The 25715-nt window shown below is 32.6% G+C and overlaps 2 protein-coding genes across 4 annotated transcripts in view; one reads left to right on the top strand and one right to left on the bottom strand.

The window, feature by feature from the left end:
* Positions 1-10231, bottom strand: part of LOC134683370 (C2 domain-containing protein 5-like) — an 88196-nt gene extending 77965 nt beyond the window's left edge. For both annotated transcript variants that reach the window (XM_063542637.1, XM_063542638.1), the window contains exons 1-7: positions 10146-10231; positions 7306-7425; positions 5181-5267; positions 4344-4384; positions 3968-4098; positions 2052-2147; positions 1008-1163 (exon numbers count right to left, since the gene is read on the bottom strand). In XM_063542637.1, the coding sequence (XP_063398707.1) occupies positions 1008-1163; positions 2052-2147; positions 3968-4098; positions 4344-4384; positions 5181-5267; positions 7306-7395 (601 nt within the window). In that variant the 5' untranslated portion in view covers positions 7396-7425; positions 10146-10231. The remainder of the gene's footprint in view (positions 1-1007; positions 1164-2051; positions 2148-3967; positions 4099-4343; positions 4385-5180; positions 5268-7305; positions 7426-10145) is intronic.
* A 213-nt stretch (positions 10232-10444) lies between these two features.
* Positions 10445-25715, top strand: part of LOC134683369 (glycerol-3-phosphate phosphatase-like) — a 47678-nt gene continuing 32407 nt past the window's right edge. For both annotated transcript variants that reach the window (XM_063542635.1, XM_063542636.1), the window contains exon 1: positions 10445-10601. In XM_063542635.1, the coding sequence (XP_063398705.1) occupies positions 10523-10601 (79 nt within the window). In that variant the 5' untranslated portion in view covers positions 10445-10522. The remainder of the gene's footprint in view (positions 10602-25715) is intronic.

Below are 25715 nucleotides of genomic sequence, written 5' to 3'. Positions count from 1 at the left end.
GATTATAACACTTTATTGGAGTGGCAGTTTAATTACAGGAAATCGATAACTAAACAAAAATATGTTCAAAATGGCGATTTTGAAAGTCGATCTCAACGAAATGACCAAAATTATTAATGTAGAAAAATAAAATTTGACCTAAATCCCAATTAAAAGTTTAGGACATTATAGTTTCAGTTTAGGACATGACTGGCAAATATGACCGTTTCTGGACCCTTGGTCACATTTTAATACATTATTGGGACCAATCTGAAAAGTACACACATGGTACAACTTATCTCTGTTGAGCTTCTGACCAGATAAGAAGACTTTCTGTCTATAATAGTAATATTGGACAAATGTGTGAAGAAAGTTTTAAAGTTTATTCAACATATTGAAAAATTCAAAGTATAGGCAAACAGGAAGTTTTATCTGACCTTCTAAAAGTGCTCACATGTTGATTGTTACAACTTATCACTATCGCACCTCAGACTAATTATGAAGTCATTCTTTTGTTTCTCTCATTTCTCAAATTGATGTTAATAAGTAGTTTAGTTTCATTGTAATCACTGCAATTATCCTTTTATCTAATGACTTACTATACCTACCTGAAAACATAGAAAAGAGCCTCTGCCTAGCTTTATTAGAGGCTCTAGGAGTTCTTATTTTATCTATTGATTTAGTATGCCTACCTGACAGCCTAGAAAAGAGCCTCTGCCTAGCTTCATTAGAGGCTCTAGGAGTTCTTATTTTATCTATTGATTTAGTATGCCTACCTGACAGCCTAGAAAAGAGCCTCTGCCTAGCTTCATTAGAGGCTCTAGGAGTTCTTATTTTATCTATTGATTTAGTATGCCTACCTGACAGCTTAGAAAAGAGCCTCTGCCTAGCTTCATTAGAGGCTCTAGGAGTTCTTATTTTATCTATTGATTTAGTATGCCTACCTGACAGCCTAGAAAAGAGCCTCTGTCTAGCTTCATTAGAGGCTCTAGGAGTTCTTATTTTATCTATTGATTTAGTATGCCTACCTGACAGCCTAGAAAAGAGCCTCTGTCTAGCTTCATTAGAGGCTCTAGGAGTTCTAATTTTATCTATCCATTTGTACTCTGGGTCATCATTAACCACAAGCTCTTCAACAAATCCATGAATTATTTGTAGCCTATACCCACTGGGTACCTCAGCAGCTAAAATGAAACATCAACAATATTTTAAGTTTATACACACTGGGTGCCACATAAGCTAAAATAAAATATGATCATGAATATTGTAATTTTTATACCCTTTTTTCCCTTATCAATATTTTTTTAATACAGTTGATTACTTTTCCACATGATTTCTAAACCCTGGGACTATGACTTTAATTGTGAAAGAACAAAGGTTATACTTATACTATAGCTTTTAACCTTAATTCTAACATGACATCCTTCAAATGATTTGAGTACACACCCGTGGTAAAATATGAATATATTGTTTGGGCTGTTCTGATCATAGTCCTACGTCATATGCTTTTTTATGAATGAGCTACCCGACGTCATAGAGAGTTGACAACAGAATATAACCATTTTACGGGAAAAGACATACTTGTGAAACCGAAAATCATCACAACAAGGAAACGTAAACAACTGATGCTAAAATGTGTTATTTGCCATTTTTTGTATACATATAAGACATATCAGTAAAACGACCATTTAGATTCATCCAAACCTATCTAAATATGTTAGTGTAAAAAGTTTTAAGCATGTCACTTATTCAGTTTTCACTATTCTTTTACATCAATTTAATAGTGCGTTTATTTATGGGAATGGCACCTAGAGCGCTTTGATCCTAAACAATTACGTATTTGTCCCATTAGAATCAAAATAATTCATGGGGCTAGAATATATTTTGATTTTACCAGGGGTTGTCCCTTTATGCCGATATTTTACCCCTCCCTATCGCTTAGGGTAAAATATTTGTCATAAAGGGCCAACCCGTGGTAAAATCCCTATATATTCAAGCCTCCATGAATTTTTTCTTAAGTATTTTATACAAATATAAAACAATAAAGAAGACTGATTCATCTGTTTACTTACTACTAAAGAACTGTACCCCACATGATGACTGTCTGAACTTATTAACATCCGTAAACAATTCTACTCTCACAATGATATTTAACTCTCCTCTTATACCTAATAAAGGAATAAAGAAAATCAAAGTCATCTAGAAAATACAAAAAGATACAAATAATGTATATTCTTATACTACATGTACTATCAGGGGCGGATCCAGGACCTCGATGTCTGGGGGGGCACCATGAACCAATTTTTTATATATATATATATATACGTTTGCGAGCGTGAGTGGGTGCTAGATTTTTTTGTGTGTTTTTTTGTTGGTTTTTTTTGGGGGGAGGGGAGGGTTGTCAGATCATCGTTTCTGTATTTCGATATGTTTAAAGTTTTTTTTCTTACTTTTTCACTTTTTCACTTTACTGCCAATTGATCTTTTTTATATTCAACCTAAACATGCATCAAATATTTGCCACTGGACAATACTTTCTTTATATTTCATCACCTCTATATTATTTTATCTATATTTTTAGGCCTGGCTTCCATACTTACTTTTTGCACATTATTCTCAACTCTGCAAAACACCCTTCATATCTTCATAAATGGTGACCTTTTGCATAGCCTATACATGTACTAGTACATGGTAACCGAAACAAGAACAATAAAAATAAATATAACTGCATGCTTCGGCTTTTAGAGAAAAGTATAAGTCCTAGATTATGTTACAAACTAAATTTTAACTAAAATCAAATAGCATTTTATTGATGATTATTAATAGGAAATGTCAATTTATTTTTCCTGGATGGGGGAAAGCATTAAGGGGAGGGGGAGTAAAACAAATTGTTAATTTTCCTTGAAGATAAGAAGGGAATGAAATATGCCATTATGTTTAACAAACATATCTTCTAAGTTATTAAAAAATAAATAGTTTAATTTGTAGTTGAATAAATTCACAAAAAGAAAGTTTTGGAAAAAACGTACATTTACAGGAAATGTTTGTACCTATTCTTCAAATACACAGATCAGAAGTTTCACCTGGTAATCGATCTTTATCGGTATTGTATTATAAACCAATACAAATTTGTACTATTCCAATCAACATGTAAATGTATTTTACATAAAAGCTTTTGCATAGAGACATTACACACAGGTGTCAATATTTACACACCCACCGATAAGTTGTCATAAATCACGCAGGGGGACGCTGGTATTAATTAACGGACAGTTTAAGAAGTCTCATCAAGCTGTGACAATTTCCGCACTAGATAAGTTTCAGTAGCAATAAAATTATGTTGGAAAAAAAAGTAGTTGACCTGAATTGGGGGGGCACGTGCCCCCTGTGCCCCCCCGGTAAATCCGCCACTGACTATGCTTGCTATCAGATCTTTGAAACTTTTTGTAAGAAAGAATAAATAATGCAAATTCAAAACTTTGAGGGTTTATTTAATGTTTATGTTTTAGGTGTTTTTTAACAATAACACTGCAGGAGTGATTTAGAGCTGTACAGAAAATTGTACATTGAGGACCATATGTTGATCTATATATCTCTTGCTTTTTGTGTGTAGTTGGGTTGTTGTCTCATTTAACACATTTCCCATGTTTTTTTTCATTCAAAGTTATTATGTTTTTTTTCATTCAAAGTTATTTCCTATTAGTTTTAAATTGGACCACAATACATTCAGAAACTGTTAAAACTAATCCTGTAGAGTATCGTAGTTACTTTCACTTCAATTTTAGACAGGCTGCCAGTAAGTTGATACAACTATAATATCAGTCTGATATGTCCATGTTATGGCTTTAGGAACCAATGTTCTAAAATCACATTAATACAACAGTGTGTTTATCTACTGACAGACATTTTCCTTGACAAAAAATTATTAAAATTGATATTGTGATTTGTTCCTCTTTATTATTAAAGACAATTTTTATTTTGCACTCACCATGCATAGTGTCATAGATAGGGAACCATCCACTGATCATATTTGGAGTTTCTTTGCTGAGCAATGGATTCAGGTCAACATAAACTTTACCAATTGCATCATGGGCACTATAGGTGTCATAATCTAGAACTCTGCAATACATAATAATTGCCATTACTATACCAATATCCAGAAATATAGCAGGCATTGTAGTTTGTTTGTTGTTTTATTGCAGGCTGTTGGTTTGCTCATGTAAATTGTGTTACATACTACATCAAAATATGTTTACACATAAGAAGATATTTATTTTAAAAGTTCAAGCAAAACCTGCATCAAAATCTTATGTTAGAAAAATAAATGCTGTAAATCATATTAAAGATTTTAAGAATGTCCTTACCTGATTTCTAGGGGCTCATCCTGTAGAACGTTGTCTTCTACCTGCAAAAAGAGGCAAAATCAAGATTAAAATACAGTATTCATTAATATACAACTTTATATATTTTTCATCACATTCACACAACACAGTATGAGGAACATGGCAATCTACATGATATATCCCAATATACATCACAGTCCTTTAAGCTTGAGTACAAAAATTGTTTCAATAGACTATGAATGATGCAGCAAAAGAGTATGCCAAAATAAACATCATCTTTAACAATTGAATGATGCTAAATAATCAATAATAAACAGCTGTGCCATGAGCGCATGATACGCCCGTTGTCTTGTGTGGAAGTTTTATGCAATAATCATAAATAGTTTCTGAGAAAGTTTTAAGCAATAACTATATATTGTTTTTGAGATACAGCGGGACATGTAAACCCCCCTCTTTTTCTTTTTTTTTTTTACAAAAAACTAAATATCACTTAAATAAAATTTTGAATAAAAACCAAAAAAGTAAACAGATCTTTAAATTAATATATCTAAGAAGTGTGTAAAGTTTTAAAAAATAATCAAAAATTATTTTTGAGATATGGTGCAACATATGAAAAAAAAACACCCCTGTTTTAGTTACAAAGTGCCATAACTCAAAAAGTTTTTATCTTATTTTCACCAAAAAGTATACAAATCATTTGACCATCATAAGAAACAACTATATCAAGTTTCATGAAATTTGATTAAGTTGTTCTCAAGTTACAGGACGACATGTTTACGCGGAACAGAAGGATGCTGGACATTTGTTTATCATAAAACATCCTGTCAAAATTTTGACGGGCATATAAAAACTATTTACCTCAAATATAAACCATTCAGAATTCCAATGTGGATTTAAAGATTTCTTAAAGACATCTGTCTTCACTGTCTCACTGCCAAATTTTACCTATAAATATAGACACATAAATTCATAACAGAATTATTAGTAGAATTTCATTTATTTTCTGGATATAAAAGTCAAATTCAATATTACAAAATGTATACACATGGATGTCCTTACTAGCTATCTGTCATATTATCATTAAATGTTTTGTTCATCAATCCTTTAGTTTTCTTGTTTGGATTGTTTTACATATTGTGATGATATGTCCTCTTAAACTCCATTGTTGAAGGGGTACCTTTAGTTGTTAAAATCCACATCATTTGGATTATAGTGAATAGTTGTCTGATTGGATATTATAAAGCAATTTTAAAATTTTTACCAGGTATACATATAATTCCACTCAATCCGGTGTTATGGGGCTGGGTATAAGTCTTAAACTTGCAGTGAGGTGAGGTTTTTTGTAATGTGGTGAATGCCTCACTGTGACTTTGAGATGAAAAACAGCAATAAAAGTGCTGTTGCTATAATTTGCTATAGATGTGTTTTTTTTCTTGCTGTACACATGGTACACAATTAAATGTACTCATTACTGACTGTTTCATGGATGGATACCCCATATCTTTGGGTTTTTTTAGTTATATATGTCACTTTTATTTATTGAAAGTATTTTTTTTTTCTTTTATGTTCATACTTGATTTGATAAAACAATGCAGATCTTACATCAAACAGGCATACTTTTTTTAAATTCATTTAAGACAAAAAATAATTCCATATTTCTGTTACAAGCAAAAAAAAATTGTAAGGGTTCCGCGGAACCCAGTGTCTCGCCTATTTTTGCTGTAAATCGCAGGCTCAACAACAATGAGGAAAAACATCAATAAAAATATTCCTCTTGTTACTATTTTATGATTGTAAGAAAATCTAAGTCCATTTAAAAGTATATTACAGAAAAAATTGAGTAATTTTTTTACAAACTTTACTTCTGGATACAATCTAATGATCATAAATTAGCTTCTGTCCATGTTTGGTTCAAACCTAGGGTAGTTTAAGAAAGTTATTAAAATTTTGAAAACTTTAACCACAGAGTCAATGTAATGGTTCCCCGCAGAAAAACTAAGTCCATTTAAAAGTAAAATATAGAAAAAATGGATTTATTTATTTACAAAATTTACTTCTGGATACTATCTTATGATCATACACAAGCTTCTGTCCAACTTTGGTACAAACCCAGGATAGTTTAAGAAAGTTATTAAAATTCTAAAAACTTTAACCACAGAGTGAATGTTTTGTTTCCCTGCAGAAAAAACTAAGTCCATTTATAGTATAATATGGAAAAATGGAATTTTATTTTTACAAAATTTACTTCTGGATACTATCTTATGATCATAAACAAGCTTCTTTCTAAGTTTGGTACAAACCCAGGATAGTTGGAGAAAGTTATTAAAATTTTAAAAACTTTAACCAAAGAGTGATTGTTTTGTTTCCCCGCAGAAAAAACTAAGTCCATTTATAGTAAAATACGTAAAAAATGGAATTTTATTTTTACAAAATTTACTTCTGGATACTATCTTATGATCATAAACAAGCTTCTGTCAAAGTTTGGTAGAAATCCAGTATAGTTTAAGAAAGTTATTAAAATTTCAAAAACTTTAACCACAGAGTGAATATTTGTTGACGCCGCCGACGACGCCGACGGAATGTAGGATCGCTTAGTCTCGCTTTTTCGACTAAAGTCGAAGGCTCGACAAAAAACATATTCCTTTATTTTTGCGGGACCATACACATTCAATATGAATTCAGTTCCTTACATGGAAGAAGAAGATGTGTTAGACTTGCATTATTCCAAACAAAACATGTGGTTCAGAAGTGTTACATATTTTTATTTTTATAGATTCAATCGTTGGTTTTTATGTTTGAATTGTTTTACAACTATATATACGGTTTTTGACATGGCTTTATTTCTTTAGGCTAAAAATTCATTAGATATGCCAATATAAACTTTTAAAAAATCTTACTTATTTTAACTCAAGGTTGAACACATACAAAATTTCACCTGAATAAAATACAAGAACATTTGTAGGTTATATACTATGATACTGACCTCCACAAACGCATCAGTAAGGTCTGTTGACCTATCCATCACTGGCAAATCTCTTCCAGCTAAAATACGAACTTTTAACTTTCCAGGCATCCTATTATTCTAACCAAGACGTAATTGTTACTACAAAATAAAAATAAATGAAATTTATCAACATTGGTAAAAGTCTGGAGCTATTTAAAATTTAAATTATCTTTTCACAAAATATCTTACCAAACTAAAATTGTTGTAAATTATCTCCCATTTTCACAATTTATTTTTTAGTGAAAAAGACTTGAATTTTTACTTGATAACATCTTTGTTCGCTTTGGATATTCCTTATATCGTCAAGTTATTGGAATTCCAATGGGGACTAACTGTGTACCACTTATTGCAGACATGTTTTTGTATTGTTATGAGTTACAATTTAAGACTAAAATTAGCAAAGACCCTCCTGAACAACATTTGATACAAAAATTTAACAATACTTACAAATGACTTATAGATATTTGAATGATATATTGGCTCTTAATAATGACCACTTCAGTATGTATACTAAAAAAATTATCCTGTTGAACTTACTTTAAAAATTATGATAAAAGAGATGATGTATCATTTCCTATCGTTAATTATACATTTTTAGATGGTGATGTTCCCTTTTCACATTTTATGGTGTTTATATATCTCAACTTGTAAGATTAGCTCGTGTATGTAACAACCTATTGGATTTTAGCGAAAGAAATTTATGTATTATTGAAAAAAAATTTCACCAGGGTTTCCAATATCACAAACTAGTCAAAACATTTACTAAATTTTATCATTGGTATAAGGAAATAATTCATAAATATAGCTCAACTTGCAGACATCTTATACGTTCAGGTATTTCACATCCAATCTTTCATGGTGATATTCTTTACAAAGCACAAAAATGTCAGTATTCACCTCAAAAGCTTACAAAACCTTTAAACAGACTTATTAAGAAGGGATATAGTTACGACACTGTTGTCAGGTCATTAAAGATTGCATATTTTGGTTTTAATATTGATTCACTTGTAGGGTCTTTGCATCGGAACTAAACACATTTATTTAAAAAAAAACATTTGTTGGCATGACACAGGTTATGTTCTTCTCATATATTTTATGAAAGTATGATACTAAACCCCTAACGGGAGAGATTGTGCCTGATATTCATATGATAAAGACATAATCTTTCAATCAGTTTAATTAAGGTCTGGAGCTGGCATGTCAGTTAACTGCTAGTAGTCTGTTGTTATTTATGTTTTACAGTCATTTTATTTATTTTCTTTTGTTACATCTTTTGACATCTGTCTCAGACTTCTCTTGAACTGAATTTGATTGTGTGAATGTATGATATGCGTTTACTTTACTACATTGGCTAGAGGTATAGGGAGGGTTAAAATCTCATAAACATTTTTAACCCCACCGCATTTTTGTGTCTGTTCCAAGTTAGGAGCCTCTGGCCTTTGTTAGTCTTGTTTGATTTTTAATTTTAGTTTCTTGTGTATAATTCAGATTTTAGTATGACATCAATTATCACTGTTCTAGTATACACTATACATATTATTAAGGAGCCAGCTGAAGGAGGCCTACGGGTGCAGGAGTTTCTCGCTACATTGAAGACCCATTGGTGGCCTTCAGCTGTTGTCTGCTCTATGGTCGGGTTGTTGTCGCTTTGACACATTCCCCATTTCCTTTCTCAATTTTATTAATTCTTGCCTTATTTCAAAGACCACTTAATTCAATCTCCATTTAGCTTGATAATATATCCATATTATTGCAGTTGCACATTAAAGTAAAAAAAAATCATTGTAAGCTGCTAAGAGAAGATGTTATCGCGCTTGCTTATGTCAAGTGTAAAACTGTCTATTAGGTAGAAGCAAAAGACCACTAAAAGAACGATAAACAGATAATCGGGTTTTCTTCATATAGATATCGTAAAAAATCAGCCACTCTACACAATGTGAAACTTTTTAGCTTGTTCACTGCGCTCACTCGCCAGAATGGTTCCCATTCTGTCTCTTTGTTGATATTTTACCATAGTAATGTGTAGAAAACCTGTTTACATCTATAAATATATTTATCATGACAAAACATTTTGAAATTATTTATTTATGTTCTTCAAAAATATTTTCATGAGTATTCATTGAAGAAATTTAATATAAATTATATCAAACAATAAGGAATTTTATTTTCAATTTGCTTTCCATACTGTCTGTGTATTAAATCTATAAAATATATACGTTTCATTTATCAGTCAAAAGCAGAAGGGAAATTTCTGCTCCAACATAACACCAGTATGACCTCTCAATGTCACATCCATGTAACAGTACATTAATTGCTACATTAAGTATACTGCGCTTTTTATATATTTAAAGAGTTAAGCGAGGAATTAAAGAAAATAATTACTTATACCCCAATAATTACATATATTATACTCAATTATACATCACCAATATCTATAAATTATGAAACGAAGCTTCACTTTATATTTCATATATTATAAATTTATAATCCAACATTGTGTGTTGTGATCAAATTTTATTCTAATAAATCACAAATGGAGTATATAATATTTGGCAGGTGCTCGTTTTAATTTAATTCAATATATAGTTGGATACTAGTTATCAGGTATTTATTTAGAGGGATAATAGTTTGTTGACAACTTTAGTTAGGTCTTTAAAGCAGCCTGTATGACAAATTAATTTTTGCCTGGGGCTGATGCATGTGATAACAAATGATTTGCAGCAGACTGTTGACATACAAATTCACACATTGACAACTATTCTAAATCGTTGCATGTTATACCAACTCATTGATGGTGAAGTTATGATGAAAATTAAAACCTGAAATAACTATTCTTTTGCAAGTGAATCAACTAAACGAAGAAAGAGTTTCGTCTGCATGTGCTCGCTTGTAAAACCATTTTGAATTATTTATTAATAAGAGATGTACGTTCCGAATGGAAAAATTTTGAGAATGTCATCTCAAAGTACACTTTTTTAATGCTATAATTTCTCCGGATTTACTTTTCATTGTACAAAATAAATTATTTTTGAATGAATTTTAATTTAACTGGTGTTACAGAAATATCGCCATTGCAGTCAATCATGAGAATGAAAGAACATTAATGTTCATAAAGATAAAAATTACATTTTGAAATAGTCTTTTTATTTTCTAGACTCCACATAGAAGATTTACTAAATTGGAAAGGTCAATAAATATGGCATGCAGAAAAGTTGACAGAACGATTGCTAGGAAAATAATTGATAGTATCGACAACTTTCTGTTCGATTGTGATGGTAAAACTTTGTTTATGCTGACGAAATAGCACTTGCTTTTACTTTTATCTGTTTGCCTTGCATTTTGTCCTGTTACCCACACACCGTATCCCATAAAACACCAGAACCAGACAAAACAAAAATGCAACCAGAGACAGAGGTGACATAAGTGTTAGAGTTATTGCCCTTCTAATAAATATTTTTGACTAGTTTTAGTTAAAAGTTTTAGTTTTTCGAAAAGAGGGGTATCTAGAAAATGATAATACATAGGTAGAAAATGTAAACAGAAATTATCTCCAATACAATTAGATTTTCAAAATGAGTTATTGTATGGCAAGCCGTTGTGGAATTTATTCCCTATTTATTAATATTAAAAAATCATTTATTAATATTAAATATTATTTTTTAATATTAATAAATCGAATATTTAATATTAATAAATATTTTTTAATATTAAAAAATAGTCATTTTTTAATATTAATAAATAGGTTTTATTTTCTAATATTAAAAAATCATTTTTTAATATTAAATATTCGATTTATTAATATTAAAAAATAATATTTAATATTAAAAAATAGATCCTATTTATTAATATTAAATATTCATTTTTTAATATTTATAAATCATTTTTTAATATTAAAAAATCATTTTCTAATATTAATAAATGGTCTTATTTTTTAATATTAAAAAATGAATATTTAATATTAAATATTCAGGTTGATTTTTTAATATTAAAAAATCATTTTCTAATATTAATAAATACGCCACCTATATATAAGAGTTGTTTGAGCGCTTTTATTTACGATGATCATACCTTACTGCAAGCATGTAGCTGAACTAGATCGGTGGAAAATATGAATAACAAAAACATCTACGAAACACCTGCTTTTATCCGACAATCAGCCAATTATTGTAAAAATAACAAGTTGAAAAATAAAGTTTTGTTTTTTCTTAAATGTACAAATAAAGTCTCTTGTTACTCCAACTCCATATTGAGCAAAGATCAGCAAACGGTAATGAGAATATTTTTGTTTCTGCCGTGACCACTTCGCGGTCTGCGTTTAAACTATGTAGATTTCTTTGAAAAATGTTAAGAATCAGAGACTTGGATTTAAAAAATAAACTTTAAAGCCTCAGTTGTAAATTGTAGAATATAAACAATTGATGTACATTGTCGGAAATACTAAATGTATGTGTACTCGCTGAGAAAGAAGAGAAAACCACGGCTAGAGTAGCTATTTGTTCTGTTTCTAAATCTTCCCGGAACAAAAATGTGTGATTTTAACAGGTAAATGATTATGTAATTTCAGGTGACCAAATTATCAAAGGTTTACTTGTGATATATGACTGACGTTTAATTTCTATAACAACTGCCCCCAATAAATGTTGACATAACCATAATAACAGGAAAAAGGCAATAAAAGATATTTTCATGACTGTTCAAAACAATTATAATTTAATTCGTGCACGAAAAAGAAATTTTGAAAGATTTATATTCTTATACGGTTGTTGTTTTATCTTTTTCTCTAATCTTTTATTCTGATAATAACCTTTTTACTTGAAAACTTGCAAGAAACAATCCAGTGATAAGAAAACTGTTTCGTTTGATTAGATTAAAGAAGGTACATATTTTTTTATACGGAAATCTATAAAACATTTTGTTTATTATATTTAATGAAATTTCTGTTAAAAATATTACTAAACATGAACATATCAATAAAAGCTGTCCATTTCATAGACATAAATGATAAACAATAAAAGAATGTAGGACAGAGAGTGACAGGACAAAAGGTCACAGGACAAAAAGTCACAGTTCATTTTTTCTGATTATTTTCTGTAAAGAAAAACAGCTTATTTCTACAAAAATATTTTTGAATTTTTCTTGAACTATTGTATATATACCAACTCATTGGCACTCACACCACATCTTCCTTTATCTATTTGTAAACAAAAAATTATCAAAAATATATCAAAGATAATCAAATAATTGTTAAAAAAACAAAATGTCAAAGTGGCTTGGAACTTAAGTGGCTTCATGGTGCCAAGAGATATATCTTTTGCATTATTAAAATTAAATAAATCTTGATTTTTCAAGTATAATGACACATTTCCTAAACTTTAATTTGAATATATGTATTAAAAAGTAAATATTTCAAGATATTTCTCTTATATATTCAAACAATTGTCAACAAATTATTTGTGACTTTTTGTCCTACCAAATTTGTGACTTTATGTCCTGTGACTTTTTGTCCTGTGACTTTCTGTCCGTTTACCAGGTCATAGGAAATAATCTTTCTACAATAATTAATAGCTCTTCAAAATAGTCGAAGAACACTTAGAATAGAAAGTTCAGTGAAAATGGACTTCATACTAAACTCCAAAACATATAAATGAAATAAAATTTAAAAAAAAACAACCATACACGACTCAGTAACAAATGCCAGAGGTTCCTTATTTAGGACAGACACACAAATGCCATGGGGTTAATCGGTATAGGAAGATATGGTATGGATGCCAATGAGACACCTCTCCATCCAAATAACAATTTATAAAAGTAAAGAATTATAGGTCAAGGTACGGCCTTCAACACAGAGCCTTGGCTCACACCAAACAACAAACTATAAAGCATAATAAAGGGCCCCACAATTACAAGTGTAAAACTATCCAAACGGGAAAACCAACGGTCTAATCTATATTTAAAAAAACGAGAGACGAGAAACATGTATAAATTACATAAACAAACGGCAGCTACTGTACATCAGATTCCTGACTTAGGACAGGTGCAAACATTTGCAGCGGGATTACACGTTTTAATGGTACCAAACCTTCTCCCTTTTACTGAGACAATAGTATAACATCACAACATAGAAAAACACATGATCAATTGGGAGGCTTAACTCAATAAAAATACGTAGATTAATTTAACACACTATGAACAAATAAATTTGAGATGCGATACCTGAATGTATTGTGAGATCTGATATCAACCCTTCCCTATACCTCAAGCCAATGTAGAATAAAGAAATGTATGCAAAATATACAAGTTTTCTAAGTCTAGACCACACAAGCGGTGACCAAAGACATTGGTCATCGTTTATTGATGTAAAAAAAGAGAAACAGAAACCATTTCATACTAAATTTTATCAGAGGGTATAAAATAAGCCAAGAGTTTTTTTTATAATACATTCTGCAAGGCCATACATTTCACGGCATGATGATACACTTTTATTACAATTACGTATCGGAACTATCTAGACTGCAACAGCTATATTTCAATTTCATCAAACAGCCCAACGAAACATCTACTAGTACCCAAAAGACAGCTGTGCAGTCCGTTTTTACTACACCTTTTTTTATTGCACCATATGCTCTTATTGTACCTCATAGCAATTTATGATTTGTAAAGTAAGAAATTACCAATTAAACAGATTCAGATTCAGATTCAATATTTTATTATAGTCTCACCACATACAAACATAAAATGAGATTCACATACATAGATTTAAAACATTAAAACATTTGCATTGCATGCACCAATCTTAAAAATATTTACGAGAGACTTTGAAGATATACTATATACATATAAACATATTTTTACACATTTATATTTTAATATGAATATATGTATTAATAAACAGCTGCGCCATGAGCGCATGATACGCCCGACGTTTTGTGGAGGTTTTATGCAATAATCATAAATAGTTTCTGAGAAAGTTTTAAGCAATAACCATGTATTGTTTTTGAGACACGCTGGGACATGTAAAACCCCCAACCCTGTTTTTTTTTGTACAAAAAACTAAATATCACTGAAATAAATTTTTGAATCAAAACCAAAAAGTATACAGATCTTTAGATTAATATAACAAAGAAGTGTGAAAAGTTTTAAGCAATGATCATAAATTGTTTTTGAGATACGGCACAACATGTACCCCCCCCCCCCTTTTACAAAATACTCAATAACTCAAAAATGAAATTTGGAATCATCACCAAAAAGTATACAGATCTTTAGATTAATATAACAAAGACATGTGTAAAGTTTTAAGCAATAATCATAAATCGTTTTTGAGATGGTGCGACATGTATAAAACCCTCCCCCTTTTTTACAAAATACTCAATAACTCAAAAATGAAATTTTGAATCATCACCAAAAAGTATACAGATATTAAGATTAATATAACTAAGAATTATTTAAAGTTTTAAGCCATTGTCAAGAATCGTTTTTGAGATACGGTGCGACATGTGAAAAAAAACACACCCCTGTTTTAGTTACAAAGTGCTGTAACTAAAAAAAATTTAATCTTATTTTCACAAAAAAGTATACAGATGATTTAACCATCATAAGCAACAACTATATTAAGTTTCATGAAATTTTGATAAGTCGTTCTCAAGTTACGGCGCGACATGTTTACGCCGGACAGACGGACGGACACCGGACATTTGTATACCATAATACGTCCCGTCAAAATTTTGACGGGCGTATAAAAAGTAAATATTCCAAGATATTTCTCTTAAATATTCAAACAATTGTCAAGAGAACTTGCTGATTTATTGCATTAATAAAAATATTTAAACGAGCACTCGCACCTGCAAATTGAAAAGGTATAAATATAAGTTGCAATAACTTGTTTCCCAATTTACTATAAATAAATATGATTAAACTAAACATAGGCCACATGAAAAATATCTTGGTTGTAAATAGGAAAGTTATATTTGCCATACCAGGATACCCAAAACCACCATTCTTTGCTGATATACACGTATGTGTCTAAGCTTTAATTGCTTTGGCACTTGCAAACTTCTACCTCTATTCCAATGGCCTGCGTAGAAAATCTCTTAGTTTAGTAAGCAGGCAATATCAAATACCAATTGGACATTCAACAAGAACCTGTCATACTGTAGGACATTCAACAAGAACCTGTCATACTGTAGGACATTCAACAAGAACCTATCATACTATAGGACATTCAACAAGAACTTACTATACCAATAGGATATCCAACAAGTACCTGTCATACTGTAGAACATTCAACAAGAATCTACTATACCAATACGACATTCAACAAGAACCTGTCATACTGAAGGACATTCAACAAGTACCTAACATACCGTTGGACATCCAACAAGTCCCTGGCATACTGTAGGACATTCAACAAGTACATGTCATACTGTATGACATTCAACAAGAACCTTCTATACCAATAGGACATTCAACAAGAACCTGCCATACTGTTGGACATTCAACAAGATTAGTACCAATCGTACTGTAGGACATTAAAAACGAACCTACTATACGAATAGGATATCCAACACGTACCTATCATACTGTAGGACATTCAACAAGAACCTACTATACCAATAGGATATCCAACAAGACCTGTCATACTGTAGGACATTCAACAAGAACCTTCTATACCAATAGGATATCCAACAAGTACCTGTCATACTGTAGGACATTCAACAAGAACCTTCTATACCAATATGACATTCAACAAGAACCTGTCATACTGTAGGATATTCAACAAGAACCTACTATACTGTAGGACAATCAACAAGTACCTTTTATACTGTAGGACTTTCAACAAGAACCTACTATACCAAAAGGACATTCAACAAGTACCTATCATACTGTTGGACATTCAACAAGAACCTTCTATACCAATAGGATATCTAACAATTACCTGTCATACTGCAGGACATTCAACAAGAACCTTCTATACCAATATGACATTCAACAAAAACCTGTCATACTGTAGGACATCCAACAAGAACCTACTATACTGTAGAACAATCAAAAAGTACCTTTCATACTGTAGTACTTTCAACAAGAATCTACTATACCAATAGGATATCCAACAAGTACCTCTCATACTGTAGGACATCCAACAAGTATCTATTATACTGAAGGACATTCAACAAGAGCCTACTATACCAATATGATATCAAACAAGTACCTGTCATACTGTATGACATTCAACAAGAACCTACTATAACAATAGGACATTCAACAAGAACCTGTCATACTATAGGACATTCAACAAGAACCTACTATACTGTAGGACAATCAACAAGTACTTTTCATACTGTAGGACTTTCAGCAAGAACCTTCTATACCAATAGGATATCCAACAATTACCTCTCATACAGTAGGACATCCAACAAGTACCTATTTTACTGAAGGACATTCAACAAGAACCTACTATACCAATAGGATATCCAACAAGTACCTGTCATACTGTATGACATTCAACAAGAACCTACTATACCAATAGGACATTCAACAAGAACCTGTCATACTGTAGGACATTCAACAAGAACCTACTATACTGTAGGACAATCAACATGTACCTTTCACACTGTAGGACTTTCAACAAGAACCTTCTATACCAATAGGATATCCAAAAATTACCTCTCATACTGTCGGACATTCAACAAGTACCTATCATACTGTTGGACATTCAACAAGAACCTACTATACCATTAGGACATTCAACAAGTACCTGTCATACTGTAGGACATTCAACAAGAACCTACTATAATGTAGGACATTCAACAAGAACATTCTATACCAATATAATAACCAACAAGTACCTGTCATACTGTATGACATTCAACAAGAACCTACTATACCAATAGGACATTCAACAAGAACCAGTCATAGTGTAGGACATACAAAAAATACCTATCGTACTGTAGGACATTAAATACGAACCTACTATACCAAGAGGACATTCAACAAGAACCTGTCATACTGTAGGACATTCAACAAGTACCTATCATACTGTAGGACATTCAACAAGAACCTACTATACAAATAGGATATCCAACAAGTACCTGTCATACTGTAGGACATTCAACAAGAACCTACTATACTGTAGGACAATCAACAAGTACCTTTCATACTGTAGGACTTTCAACAAGAACCTTCTATACCAATAGGATATCCAACAATTACCTCTCATACAGTAGGACATCCAACAAGTACCTATTTTACTGAAGGACATTCAACAAGAACCTACTATACCAAAAGGATATCCAACAAGTACCTGTCATACTGTATGACATTCAACAAGAACCTACTATACCAATAGGACATTAAACAAGCACCTGTCATACTGTAGGACATTCAACAAGAACCTACTATACTGTAGGACAATCAACATGTACCTTTCACACTGTAGGACTTTCAACAAGAACCTTCTATACCAATAGGATATCCAAAAATTACCTCTCATACTGTCGGACATTCAACAAGTACCTATCATACTGTTGGACATTCAACAAGAACCTACTATACCATTAGGACATTCAACAAGTACCTGTCATACTGTAGGACATTCAACAAGAACCTACTATAATGTAGGACATTCAACACGAACATTCTATACCAATATAATAACCAACAAGTACCTGTCATACTGTATGACATTCAACAAGAACCTACTATACCAATAGGACATTCAACAAGAACCAGTCATAGTGTAGGACATACAAAAAATACCTATCGTACTGTAGGACATTAAATACGAACCTACTATACCAAGAGGACATTCAACAAGAACCTGTCATACTGTAGGACATTCAACAAGTACCTATCATACTGTAGGACATTCAACAAGAACCTACTATACAAATAGGATATCTAACAAGTACCTGTCATACTGTAGGACATTCAACAAGAACCTACTACACCAATATGACATTCAACAAGTAACTGTCATACTGAAGGGCAATCAACAAGAACCTACTATACCAATAGATATCCAACAAGTACCTGTCATACTGTAGGACATTCAACAAGAACCTTCTATACCAATAGGACATTCAACAAGAACCTGTCATACTGTAGGGCATTCAACAAGAACCTACTATACTGTAGGACATTCAACAAGTACCTTTCATAATGTAGGACTTTCAACAAGAACATACTATACCAACATGATATCCAACAAGTACCAGTCATACTGTAGGATATTCAACAAGAACCTTCTATACCAATAGGATATCTAACAATTACCTGTCATACTACAGGACATTCAACAAGAACCTTCTATACCAATATGACATTCAACAAAAACCTGTCATACTGTAGGACATCCAACAAGAACCTACTATACTGTAGAACAATCAAAAAGTACCTTTCATACTGTAGTACTTTCAACAAGAATCTACTATACCAATAGGATATCCAACAAGTACCTCTCATACTGTAGGACATCCAACAAGTATCTATTATACTGAAGGACATTCAACAAGAGCCTACTATACCAATATGATATCCAACAAGTACCTGTCATACTGTATGACATTCAACAAGAACCTACTATACCAATAGGACATTCAACAAGAACCTGTCATACTATAGGACATTCAACAAGAACCTACTATACTGTAGGACAATCAACAAGAACCTCTTTCATACTGTAGGACTTTCAACAAGATCCTTCTATACCAATAGGATATCCAACAATTACCTCTCATACAGTAGGACATCCAACAAGTACCTATTTTACTGAAGGACATTCAACAAGAACCTACTATACCAATAGGATATCCAACAAGTACCTGTCATACTGTATGACATTCAACAAGAACCTACTATACCAATAGGACATTCAACAAGAACCTGTCATACTGTAGGACATTCAACAAGAACCTACTATACTGTAGGACAATCAACATGTACCTTTCACACTGTAGGACTTTCAACAAGAACCTTCTATACCAAAAGGATATCCAAAAATTACCTCTCATACTGTAGGACATTCAACAAGTACCTATCATACTGTTGGACATTCAACAAGAACCTACTATACCATTAGGACATTCAACAAGTACCTGTCATACTGTAGGACATTCAACAAGAACCTACTATAATGTAGGACATTCAACAAGAACATTCTATACCAATATAATAACCAACAAGTACCTGTCATACTGTATGACATTCAACTAGAACCTACTATACCAATAGGACATTCAACAAGAACCAGTCATAGTGTAGGACATACAAAAAATACCTATCGTACTGTAGGACATTAAATACGAACCTACTATACCAAGAGGACATTCAACAAGAACCTGTCATACTGTAGGACATTCAACAAGTACCTATCATACTGTAGGACATTCAACAAGAACCTACTATAAAAATAGGATATCCAACAAGTACCTGTCATACTGTAGGACATTCAACAAGAACCTACTACACCAATATGACATTCAACAAGTAGCTGTCATACTGAAGGGCAATCAACAAGAACCTACTATACCAATAGATATCCAACAAGTACCTGTCATACTGTAGGACATTCAACAAGAACCTTCTATACCAATAGGACATTCAACAAGAACCTCTTCTCATACTGTAGGACATCCAACAAGTACCTATTATACTGAAGGACATTCAACAAGAACCTACTATACCAATAGGATATCCAACAAGTACCTGTCATACTGTATGACATTCAACAAGAACCTACTATACCAAAAGGACATTCAACAAGAACCTGTCATATTGTAGGACATTCAACAAGAACCTACTATACTGTAGGACAATCAACAAGTACCTTTCATACTGTAGGACTTTCAACAAGAACCTTCTATACCAATAGGATATCCAAAAATTACCTCTCATACTGTAGGACATTCAACAAGTACCTATCATACTGTTGGACATTCAACAAGAACCTTCTATACCAATAGGACATTCAACAAGAACCTGTCATACTGTAGGGCATTCAACAAGAACCTACTATACTGTAGGACATTCAACAAGTACCTTTCATAATGTAGGACTTTCAACAAGAACATACTATACCAACATGATATCCAACAAGTACCAGTCATACTGTAGGATATTCAACAAGAACCTTCTATACCAATAGGATATCTAACAATTACCTGTCATACTGCAGGACATTCAACAAGAACCTTCTATACCAATATGACATTCAACAAAAACCTGTCATACTGTAGGACATCCAACAAGAACCTACTATACTGTAGAACAATCAAAAAGTACCTTTCATACTGTAGTACTTTCAACAAGAATCTACTATACCAATAGGATATCCAACAAGTACCTCTCATACTGTAGGACATCCAACAAGTATCTATTATACTGAAGGACATTCAACAAGAGCCTACTATACCAATATGATATCCAACAAGTACCTGTCATACTGTATGACATTCAACAAGAACCTACTATACCAATAGGACATTCAACAAGAACCTGTCATACTATAGGACATTCAACAAGAACCTACTATACTGTAGGACATCCAACAAGAACCTCTTTCATACTATAGGACTTTCAACAAGATCCTTCTATACCAATAGGATATCCAACAATTACCTCTCATACAGTAGGACATCCAACAAGTACCTATTTTACTGAAGGACATTCAACAAGAACCTACTATACCAATAGGATATCCAACAAGTACCTGTCATACTGTATGACATTCAACAAGAACCTACTATACCAATAGGACATTCAACAAGAACCTGTCATACTGTAGGACATTCAACAAGAACCTACTATACTGTAGGACAATCAACATGTACCTTTCACACTGTAGGACTTTCAACAAGAACCTTCTATACCAAAAGGATATCCAAAAATTACCTCTCATACTGTAGGACATTCAACAAGTACCTATCATACTGTTGGACATTCAACAAGAACCTACTATACCATTAGGACATTCAACAAGTACCTGTCATACTGTAGGACATTCAACAAGAACCTACTATAATGTAGGACATTCAACAAGAACATTCTATACCAATATAATAACCAACAAGTACCTGTCATACTGTATGACATTCAACTAGAACCTACTATACCAATAGGACATTCAACAAGAACCAGTCATAGTGTAGGACATACAAAAAATACCTATCGTACTGTAGGACATTAAATACGAACCTACTATACCAAGAGGACATTCAACAAGAACCTGTCATACTGTAGGACATTCAACAAGTACCTATCATACTGTAGGACATTCAACAAGAACCTACTATAAAAATAGGATATCCAACAAGTACCTGTCATACTGTAGGACATTCAACAAGAACCTACTACACCAATATGACATTCAACAAGTAACTGTCATACTGAAGGGCAATCAACAAGAACCTACTATACCAATAGATATCCAACAAGTACCTGTCATACTGTAGGACATTCAACAAGAACCTTCTATACCAATAGGACATTCAACAAGAACCTCTTCTCATACTGTAGGACATCCAACAAGTACCTATTATACTGAAGGACATTCAACAAGAACCTACTATACCAATAGGATATCCAACAAGTACCTGTCATACTGTATGACATTCAACAAGAACCTACTATACCAAAAGGACATTCAACAAGAACCTGTCATATTGTAGGACATTCAACAAGAACCTACTATACTGTAGGACAATCAACAAGTACCTTTCATACTGTAGGACTTTCAACAAGAACCTTCTATACCAATAGGATATCCAAAAATTACCTCTCATACTGTAGGACATTCAACAAGTACCTATCATACTGTTGGACATTCAACAAGAACCTACTATACCATTAGGACATTCAACAAGTACCTGTCATACTGTAGGACATTCAACAAGAACCTACTATAATGTAGGACATTCAACAAGAACATTCTATACCAATATAATAACCAACAAGTACCTGTCATACTGTATGACATTCAACAAGAACCTACTATACCATTAGGACATTCAACAAGTACCTGTCATACTGTAGGACATTCAACAAGAACCTACTATAATGTAGGACATTCAACAAGAACATTCTATACCAATATAATAACCAACAAGTACCTGTCATACTGTATGACATTCAACAAGAACCTACTATACCAATAGGACATTCAACAAGAACCAGTCATAGTGTAGGACATACAAAAAATACCTATCGTACTGTAGGACATTAAATACGAACCTACTATACCAAGAGGACATTCAACAAGAACCTGTCATACTGTAGGACATTCAACAAGTACCTATCATACTGTAGGACATTCAACAAGAACCTACTATAAAAATAGGATATCCAACAAGTACCTGTCATACTGTAGGACATTCAACAAGAACCTACTACACCAATATGACATTCAACAAGTAACTGTCATACTGAAGGGCAATCAACAAGAACCTACTATACCAATAGATATCCAACAAGTACCTGTCATACTGTAGGACATTCAACAAGAACCTTCTATACCAATAGGACATTCAACAAGAACGTCTTCTCATACTGTAGGACATCCAACAAGTACCTATTATACTGAAGGACATTCAACAAGAACCTACTATACCAATAGGATATCCAACAAGTACCTGTCATACTGTATGACATTCAACAAGAACCTACTATACCAAAAGGACATTCAACAAGAACCTGTCATATTGTAGGACATTCAACAAGAACCTACTATACTGTAGGACAATCAACAAGTACCTTTCATACTGTAGGACTTTCAACAAGAACCTTCTATACCAATAGGAATTCCAACAATTACCTCTCATACTGTAGGACATCCAACAAGTACCTATTATACTGTAGGACATTCAACAAGAACATTATATACCAATAGGATAACCAACAAGTACCTGTCATACTGTATGACCTTCAACAAGAACCTACTATACCAATAGGACATTCAACAAGAACCTGTCATACTGTAGGACTTTCAACAAGTAGCTATTATAATGTAGGACATTCAACAGGAACATACTATACCAATAGGATATCCAACAAGTACCTGTCATACTGTAGGACATCCAACAAGAACCTACTATACTGTAGAACAATCAAAAAGTACCTTTCATACTGTAGTACTTTCAACAAGAATCTACTATACCAATAGGATATCCAACAAGTACCTCTCATACTGTAGGACATCCAACAAGTATCTATTATACTGAAGGACATTCAACAAGAGCCTACTATACCAATATGATATCCAACAAGTACCTGTCATACTGTATGACATTCAACAAGAACCTACTATACCAATAGGACATTCAACAAGAACCTGTCATACTATAGGACATTCAACAAGAACCTACTATACTGTAGGACAATCAACAAGAACCTACTATACTGTAGGACAATCAACAAGAACCTCTTTCATACTGTAGGACTTTCAACAAGATCCTTCTATACCAATAGGATATCCAACAATTACCTCTCATACAGTAGGACATCCAACAAGTACCTATTTTACTGAAGGACATTCAACAAGAACCTACTATACCAATAGGATATCCAACAAGTACCTGTCATACTGTATGACATTCAACAAGAACCTACTATACCAATAGGACATTCAACAAGAACCTGTCATACTGTAGGACATTCAACAAGAACCTACTATACTGTAGGACAATCAACATTTACCTTTCACACTGTAGGACTTTCAACAAGAACCTTCTATACCAAAAGGATATCCAAAAATTACCTCTCATACTGTAGGACATTCAACAAGTACCTATCATACTGTTGGACATTCAACAAGAACCTACTATACCATTAGGACATTCAACAAGTACCTGTCATACTGTAGGACATTCAACAAGAACCTACTATAATGTAGGACATTCAACAAGAACATTCTATACCAATATAATAACCAACAAGTACCTGTCATACTGTATGACATTCAACTAGAACCTACTATACCAATAGGACATTCAACAAGAACCAGTCATAGTGTAGGACATACAAAAAATACCTATCGTACTGTAGGACATTAAATACGAACCTACTATACCAAGAGGACATTCAACAAGAACCTGTCATACTGTAGGACATTCAACAAGTACCTATCATACTGTAGGACATTCAACAAGAACCTACTATAAAAATAGGATATCCAACAAGTACCTGTCATACTGTAGGACATTCAACAAGAACCTACTACACCAATATGACATTCAACAAGTAACTGTCATACTGAAGGGCAATCAACAAGAACCTACTATACCAATAGATATCCAACAAGTACCTGTCATACTGTAGGACATTCAACAAGAACCTTCTATACCAATAGGACATTCAACAAGAACCTCTTCTCATACTGTAGGACATCCAACAAGTACCTATTATACTGAAGGACATTCAACAAGAACCTACTATACCAATAGGATATCCAACAAGTACCTGTCATACTGTATGACATTCAACAAGAACCTACTATACCAAAAGGACATTCAACAAGAACCTGTCATATTGTAGGACATTCAACAAGAACCTACTATACTGTAGGACAATCAACAAGTACCTTTCATACTGTAGGACTTTCAACAAGAACCTTCTATACCAATAGGATATCCAAAAATTACCTCTCATACTGTAGGACATTCAACAAGTACCTATCATACTGTTGGACATTCAACAAGAACCTACTATACCATTAGGACATTCAACAAGTACCTGTCATACTGTAGGACATTCAACAAGAACCTACTATAATGTAGGACATTCAACAAGAACATTCTATACCAATATAATAACCAACAAGTACCTGTCATACTGTATGACATTCAACAAGAACCTACTATACCATTAGGACATTCAACAAGTACCTGTCATACTGTAGGACATTCAACAAGAACCTACTATAATGTAGGACATTCAACAAGAACATTCTATACCAATATAATAACCAACAAGTACCTGTCATACTGTATGACATTCAACAAGAACCTACTATACCAATAGGACATTCAACAAGAACCAGTCATAGTGTAGGACATACAAAAAATACCTATCGTACTGTAGGACATTAAATACGAACCTACTATACCAAGAGGACATTCAACAAGAACCTGTCATACTGTAGGACATTCAACAAGTACCTATCATACTGTAGGACATTCAACAAGAACCTACTATAAAAATAGGATATCCAACAAGTACCTGTCATACTGTAGGACATTCAACAAGAACCTACTACACCAATATGACATTCAACAAGTAACTGTCATACTGAAGGGCAATCAACAAGAACCTACTATACCAATAGATATCCAACAAGTACCTGTCATACTGTAGGACATTCAACAAGAACCTTCTATACCAATAGGACATTCAACAAGAACCTC

This window comes from Mytilus trossulus, chromosome 9, assembly GCF_036588685.1.
Source record: "Mytilus trossulus isolate FHL-02 chromosome 9, PNRI_Mtr1.1.1.hap1, whole genome shotgun sequence".
Taxonomy (NCBI): Eukaryota; Metazoa; Mollusca; class Bivalvia; order Mytilida; family Mytilidae; genus Mytilus; species Mytilus trossulus.
The sequence above is the reverse complement of the archived record's forward strand: the minus strand, read 5'-3'. Positions and strand labels throughout refer to the sequence as shown.